This window comes from Manacus vitellinus, unplaced genomic scaffold, assembly GCF_001715985.3.
Source record: "Manacus vitellinus isolate BGI_N305 unplaced genomic scaffold, ASM171598v3 scaffold_15_pilon, whole genome shotgun sequence".
Taxonomy (NCBI): Eukaryota; Metazoa; Chordata; class Aves; order Passeriformes; family Pipridae; genus Manacus; species Manacus vitellinus.
In genome coordinates this window covers 2,469,595-2,476,852 of record NW_021939122.1, presented here as the reverse complement: position 1 = coordinate 2,476,852, position 7,258 = coordinate 2,469,595, and the positions used below count along the sequence as shown (strand labels likewise).

The window sequence follows — 7,258 nt, the reverse complement described above, 5'->3', positions numbered from 1 at the left end:
ACAAGGGGGAAAAGTGGTGTTTGGGTTTAGACTAATTTTTCACCAGCGATAAAGGGGTTGTTTTCTGTAACAGCGTAGATTATTACAAACTTGTAATTTGCAGTTTGCATTTGCCATCAAGATCACAGCAGGGGAAAAAAGAGACTAGAGCCTCCAGTAGCCTCAGTAATTCCTGTTCACGGGTTTGATATGTCGATGGAAAAAACCCAACGCTTTCAGGGCGAACTTGCTTGAGTTTAATAAACAGTGACTTCAGAAAGTGCAGTAAAATCAATTTATGTTGCAAAAGCATTGGCCAAAAAGAAAGCGGCGAAAGGATTTATGGAAATGTAATGGACTTACAAGCATTTATCCTGCCATTTGATAAACAGCAATGGGAAGCCGAGATGGTGAAAATAATTAGTCCCGCAGCCTCAGTGAATATGGACAATTTATTATTATAATTTTATCCTTTCAGTGGTTATTCAAATTTATTTTTTAATTTTGTGAGCTGAAGCACAGGGGGATTAATCTAAAGTTTGGTTCCTGCTTCCTCAGGGGCTCGGTTTCTTCTTTTGACGTGTTTTCTCTTCGCAAAGTGTGATCTGTCATTTGCCAGGGCTTCTCCACACAGAAAGCTCATTCTTAGTTTTTCCGTATGTATTTTAAGGACTATTATCATCGGCCTTAGTAAATAATGTTACTCATCTGGGGAAAGATCAGCTGTTCGCCTTCCTATGCGCCAGGGTTTTCTCTCCCTTTTGATTTTCAGACGCGTTTTCACAGAAACTGTGAAAGAGACGCAGTTGTGAAGAGGCTGCAGAAGCATGCCCTGGCTCTTGAGTAACCCTAGCACTGAAAACTTTTCTACTTGCTCTCAGGAGTTTGTAGCCCTATTATTACAGTAGAAAAGAGACATCCACCATGGAGTAAAGATTACAATTTCCAGAAGTCAGAATTTATTACAGTTAAACTGTGATAAGATCCCATCTGTTATGAACACATGTAGCACCAATTGTTTTTCGTACAACTGCAATTTATTTACCCTTCAGAGCGAATGAGATTACAAGCGTGATTAAAAAAAAAAAAAAAAAGAAAAGAAGAAAAAAACCAACAACAAAACACCAACAAACCCAACCAACTCCACCACGTGTTTTTTTCGGTCCGGCCTATCTGTTTTTATCTGGATAAATCCATCCGTACTGCGATGCTTCTCTGGGGATTAGATGGGAGATTCCCCGTGCCCCGGCCCAGCGATGCCCGCCGGGTCCCGGGCCGGGCCGGCGCGCTCCGCCGCGCGGCCGCTTCCCGCGCGCTCCCGCTGCCCCGCGCTCCGCCGGGGGCGGCAAGCGCCGCCTGGCGCGGCCGTGAGCGCGCCCCGACCTGCCGAGCCCGGGGACAAAGGGGAGCAGCCCCGCTCCCCTCTCCCTCCTCCCGGGAGCAGCTCCTCTCCCTCCGGGGGGCTGCGCAGCGCGCCCGCCTGGGCCTCCGCGCGGAGCGTGCCCGCTCTGGCCCGCGCCTCGGGAGAGCAGTAACGTTTGTTATTAACTGGAACGTGAACCTGAAGCGGTGGAGGGGGAGGGGAGGTATTTTTCGTGCTTCCACTGGTCGTGGTAGTTTGGGAGCGAGGAATGTGCCTGCTCGTCGTCTTGTCCCATCCCACAGAAGTGGTTTGGATCGAGTAGCACGCGCTTCACAAAATAAGGCAGGAGAGATGAAGCACTTACACACATAGCAAAAAAAAAAAAAAAAAAAATCCCACACGTTCTTACTGCGATAGCCTTAGAGCGGTAATCTAATTTTGTTCTCTTTCAAACTGTTTCGAGGCATATATGTGTGTGTATATATATGTGTATATATATCCTCCAGGTTTCAGTGGGCGTCTTTCTGCTGCTCTGTTATCATTATTTCTTGCCTTGATGTGACGTTGAAGACAGATGACAGCATTGTCAGGTTGTCTTTAATTCATTTGAAGATTTAAAAAAAATACACACAAGGCTTCTGACAATATTCAAAGCTGAACGGATTCCCCTTTTTTTTTTTTTTCACGTAGGGGACGGGGGGGCTTGAGAGTGGGGAGCAGTTGATGAATTTCAGACATGAAGAGAGAACAAAGTCTGTGCATCGCTGTGCGCGCACACACGCGCAGAGCAAGTGGCCGGAGGTGGGATTTTTGCAGCAGCAGCAGCACCTGGTTCATGTTGATGGAGAAATATCCAGCATTAGGACAGTCTTTTCGCATTTATGCACAAGCTCAAATGTATAATCTGCTCAAATTTCAACCGCATCTCTGCTGCCAAAGCATTCCACCTCCAGAGAGGTGAGAGCATACAGACTCAGGGTCCGTCTTTTTTCTTCCAACACCTCTGCTCTTCATCGCAACAAAATTTTACCTTAAAAAAAAAAAAAAGTAGTCTGCCCCGAATTTTCTAGGAGTGAGCTGAGAAAGAGATTTAGCAGGGATTAGACACCTCTGATCAGACTGTTTGCTTGCCTGCCTCAGGTCTGTTCGTGAAGCAATGCGGGCTATGCTTCATGGTGCAAAAAGAATCGGGGGTGGTGGGGTGTCTCAGCATGGGGTTAGGAAAGTCCGAAATTACACTCAAAAATCTTTATGGAAAGGAGATTTGATGCTGATAACTCCAGCAATTTTCCACTTTAAATTTATTACTTTAAAAACCCCCAAACCCAACAAAATAAAAAACCAAACATACAAACTAAACTAAACATAAAAAAACCCCCTAAACTGTGCTCTACTGAAAGACTAGTGTGAGAGCCAACAGTGTTAAAACAAGGCAGCATTGCTCTCTGTCTTTTCTAAGTATGGAAGAATGAAGTTTGATCAATGAATACAGAATAGGAATGCACGTTTACTTTTGTTTCAGAAAGTTTGGGCCTTCCAGGATTCCCGCTGGCTGGGTGATTTCAGCTGTAGGTGTGGGCAGATCATTACAAACCTCGGATTAGAGAGAAGAGAGTCAGCTGCAGTCACCACATTGCGCGTACTTTTCTGGCTGCGCTGAGGGTGGCTTCAAAGGAAGTGGATGGGCAGTGGGTGCCTTTCTGGTCTTAGAAAATGGAGTCTCTTATCGCTGAGGAAAATCTTCGCGTATTAAAGGCATCCCTGTAATTTAGCACTAGCATATATTTTGCACTCTAAAATCAGGCGAGCAAACGTATATGCACATTTTTGGTGTGGGCTCGTATGCGTAAGCCAAGATCCATATGCCCATATAGGTTCAGATATATTACAGAGACTCCTTTGCTGTCTGTGGAGTCTGGTGTTTTATTGTTTCATAAAACTACCTTAATTACATTTTCCCATAGATAAGATAAACAGGACACTTCTTTTCTAAGCGTTGGTTATCAGAAGTATTTTGTCGAAGTGGCATCCAGAGTAAGCTTTTGAGAGGGGATGGAACTGCATTAATTTTTATTTTGGTTCTTCATTTGCACTTAGCATCTGACAAGAGTTGATTTAAATATTACATGAGTTTATCTTTAATGTTCAAAAAAGATTTGTGAGAAAGATGAAACTGTTTAATTTAAACTAATGTATGCCTGACTCTGGTCAGATTGATCACAGTTTCGGGTTTTGATGGGTTTTGCCCTTCTGTTGCTTGTCCTCTCGAGCTGGTTTTTCACTGTGAAATTATTTTAGTTCGGTGGCATGGACCAGCGGCTGCTGTCAAATCCACAACCCATCCAGTTAGTAAGAACGGGGAGGGGGGGGAGGAATAACAAATGCAGTCCTTTTACCTAAAAACATTAATGTCCATAAGTCAATCTCTATTAGAAAAAAAGGCGAATTTCCTATACTAATATCAAAATTCTAGGTGGCACTTGCCAAGTCAAATACTTAACAAGCCTGTAAGAGAGACCTCCTTACCACCACTCTACATATAAAATAAGATATTTTAATTTTTCTTAAATCTCCGGGACAGTATCTGAGCAAAACAGTAATAACAACATTAAGCGTTCATTTCATCACTTGCATCAGCAATCTTTGTGTATAACTTTTAAGAACTGAAATCCACAAAACTGCAGTTAGGTTCCAGGACACAGAAATGCCTCTCTCACTCTTTTCAAAATCGTCCCTGCAGCACCTGATAGCCGATGGGGTTTGGTTAGCGAAGTCTGAGCTGCAGCTGTTAGAGATCTGTAATTGTAAAATACATGAATAGGAGAGGAGCATGGCGATAGTGGTGTGTTTTAATCGCGGCAAATCTGTAATTGTTGCTCGCACACCCAGATGGAGCCTGAAATGTAATTTTCTTCGAATTAAGAGTAGTTAAAATAGCGAAGCGGGGAGGGCAGTCTGGCCGGGATGCAGGAGAGAGCGGGGGGCGTGCGGCGTAGGGAGAGGACTGCGAGCTTGTTCTGCCTTTCTCGGACTCGCTGGATGAATCCTCTACAACCATCACCCCCGACCCGAGAAGCCTTTCTTTCGATTACTTGCTGTATTTGTATCCGCTTTCTATTATATTACTGAAGTTTACTTGGTGCAGTTAACAGCATTGCCCTCTCCTCCCCTTCTCTAACTCATCAGTTCATAGCGAGAGCTCGTTTTACATTCCCTAAAGCAGAGATTCGCAATGGTCCCTTTTCCATTTAAGGCCGCGGGGGGGAAATACATTTGGTTAAAGCACAAAGCATTTCCCGTGCCGCTTTCGGACAGCGTCCCAAAAGAGCCGCAGCGCGGCCCAGCATCCGGAGTCCCCACGAGCATCCCGGCCCCCGCCGCGGTCCCGGGCCCGGCCCGGCCCAGCCTCAGCAGTCGCGCCGTGCCGGGACGGCCGGGCGAGCGCTGGAGCTCCATTAGCTTGCTGCTTTTCTCGCCTTCGCACATTAACGCTAACTTCCACTAATTATCTGGAGTAAATGTATTAGACTAATTAGCATCTGGGCACCACGGGAAACTTTGAACAGTAATTATATTGTGGGGGGGGATCCAGAACGAGGGAGAAAACCCAGTGATTTGTCAAGCCAAGTCGCCGCTTGCAACTTTACTCCTCACCAGCGGTTCGCGCTGGGGCCAGGGCGAGGGCAGGCGGCAGCGGGGGGAGAGGGGCTGAGTGAGGGGCAGCGGAGACCCAGCTCCGCCTGAGCCCCTGCCTGCGAGCGCCTGGCACCCCGCGGGGCAAAGCCCCTCGCTGGCATCGCTTTTACGAACTTGGGGATCGCTTTTCCCACTATCCCGGCTGCAACGGTTTGTTCCGCAGTTTCGGTAGCTGCTCTGGCTTTGCCGTCGCAGCCCCCGCTCCTACCTGAATGCAGGACGACGAGCCGGAGCCGGGCGGTGGCCCTTAGGCGCAAGGAAGCCTGGTTGGGGAGGCAGGGACGCGGCGCAGGCAGGGGCAGCCCCTCTCGGTAACACGTCGAGTTTGGCACTGTACTTCAGTAAAGAGCAAACTCGGACCAAATAACGGATGGCTTCTTTTTTTTTTTTTCCCTGTCCCTTCCTTTTTTTAAAAGAAAATGAGTTTTCAGAGCCGTCCGATTTTTTTTTAAGGTGATGATCGTTTGTGCTGCGGTGCGAACTGAAGAGAGAAATTGAAAATAACTGGATGAGCTCAAACAGTGCTTCCCTAATTGCTTCTGAACTTCTCATTTAGAAAGAGATGAATGCATTACATTGTAAAAAAATAGCTTTCGGATAATCGTCTTACACTTTTACAAATCAGTCTTGCCTTCCCTGTTTCTTTCTAAAGAATTAATTGAAAACTAGTTTTAAAAATCAGATTTTTCACAGTAAAAACATTTCTAAAAAAAAAGTTTATCTGCTTTAAGAAAGGGAAAGAGATTTAAGTGATTCTCAGTTTTCCTATTTTGTGCCAACAAATTCTACTGAAGAGGGAAAAAACCCAACTCTGTCTGATTATTTTTTAAGAGAGCCCTGGGGTTACAATAAAAAAAAACTTTGGGTTGTTTTTTTTTAATTTTTAATTAAAATTGAATAAACGCTTAAGGAGAAATTAGCAGTTGCCTCCATCCAAGACCTACTCGGGTTTTATAACAGAATCAAAGCGTATTCAAAAAAAAAAAAAAAGGTAAAACCTTTTAATACATCAAATATACGGAATTTTAATCTTTAAAGCGATACATTGTCTATTTTAGTACATGACGTAAACCTTACTTAACCCTTTTCACAGGGTGGACTTAAAAATTAAAAATAGTTAAGTGTTCCTTTTAAAGAACAAAATAAGGCAAATGAGGTTTTTGGAATAGAACTGTTTTTGTTTTTCTTCCAGAATACATACAAAAAAATACCAATTCTCTTTCAAGGGTATACACCTTAAAAATAATTGCAATTTGAAATTATAATTGACAAATTGCGAGTTGTTTTTTAGTAACAAACATGCATGTAAATTTTTTTTGTTTCAATGAGACATTAAATAAGAACGTACAATACAATCATAGCAATTTTAAAGTAACATTAAAGAGAAGACCTCTATCTTTTTATTTATATTCTACAATGGGTGTTCCACTTTTACCTATTGAGCTCAGTTAAGTAATGCACTTTATGATTCGTTGTCCCGCTTGAAGCTAACATAAATAAATACAGTGCTCATGGATCCAGTCCTCAAATGAACACTATTTTATAAAAAGTCAGATTTTTTTTTTTCTTTCCAACTTTTATAAAGTTTCGCAGGGCTTCCTTCCCTTACCGCTAGACTGTGTTGTGTTGTGTGTCAAAGCCCCGCTGCCTGTGCTCACTGGTACCCCAGGGCCGAGGCTGTGGTGAGTCTCTGCCCATAGAGTGCGTAAGGGGAATAGTAGGGTCCGGTGGCAGCGGGCACGGGCACGGGGGCCCCGGGGGTGGGCAGCGGGCTCTTGGAATAAGGGTGGTAGCGGCTGCCGAGTCCCAGCGCGTGGTGTGGGCTGCGCAGGGCCAGCGTGCCCGGGCTGCCCGGGGCGCCCGTCGTGGGGATGTGCATGTGGCATGCCATGGCTGCGGCCGCCGCGCTGGCCAGCGACGAGGAGCTGGGGTAGCTGGAGAGGAGTTTATCGGTGCCAGGGAAGGCAGTATGGGTCCGCAAGTGGCTAAGCAGCTCCTCCGAGGTGGCAAAGCGCTTGTCGCAGGGTCCGTTGGCCGACACCCAGTTGCAGATGTGCGGCTGGGGGTCGTTGGGGAGCATGAAGCCGTAGGGGTACAAAGGGTGGCCGGCCAGCGAGGGCGGCGTGGCGCCGGTCAGCGAGGAGTGGACGCTGTGCAAAGGGTGGGTGGGGTAGACGAGGGGGTATCCGGACTTGAGGGCCTGGTCGTTAGGGCGCAGGA

At 45.8% G+C, this 7,258-nt stretch overlaps 1 protein-coding gene across 1 annotated transcript; it reads right to left on the bottom strand.

Annotated features, from left to right (window-relative positions):
• Positions 1-6,037: 6,037 nt before the first annotated feature.
• On the bottom strand, positions 6,038-7,256 carry ZNF503 (zinc finger protein 503; the record flags this gene model as incomplete). The annotated part of the gene is made up of 1 exon (XM_029958547.1): positions 6,038-7,256. A coding segment is annotated over one exon (564 nt), but the record flags the coding sequence as incomplete, so codon positions are not given.
• Positions 7,257-7,258: the final 2 nt, after the last annotated feature.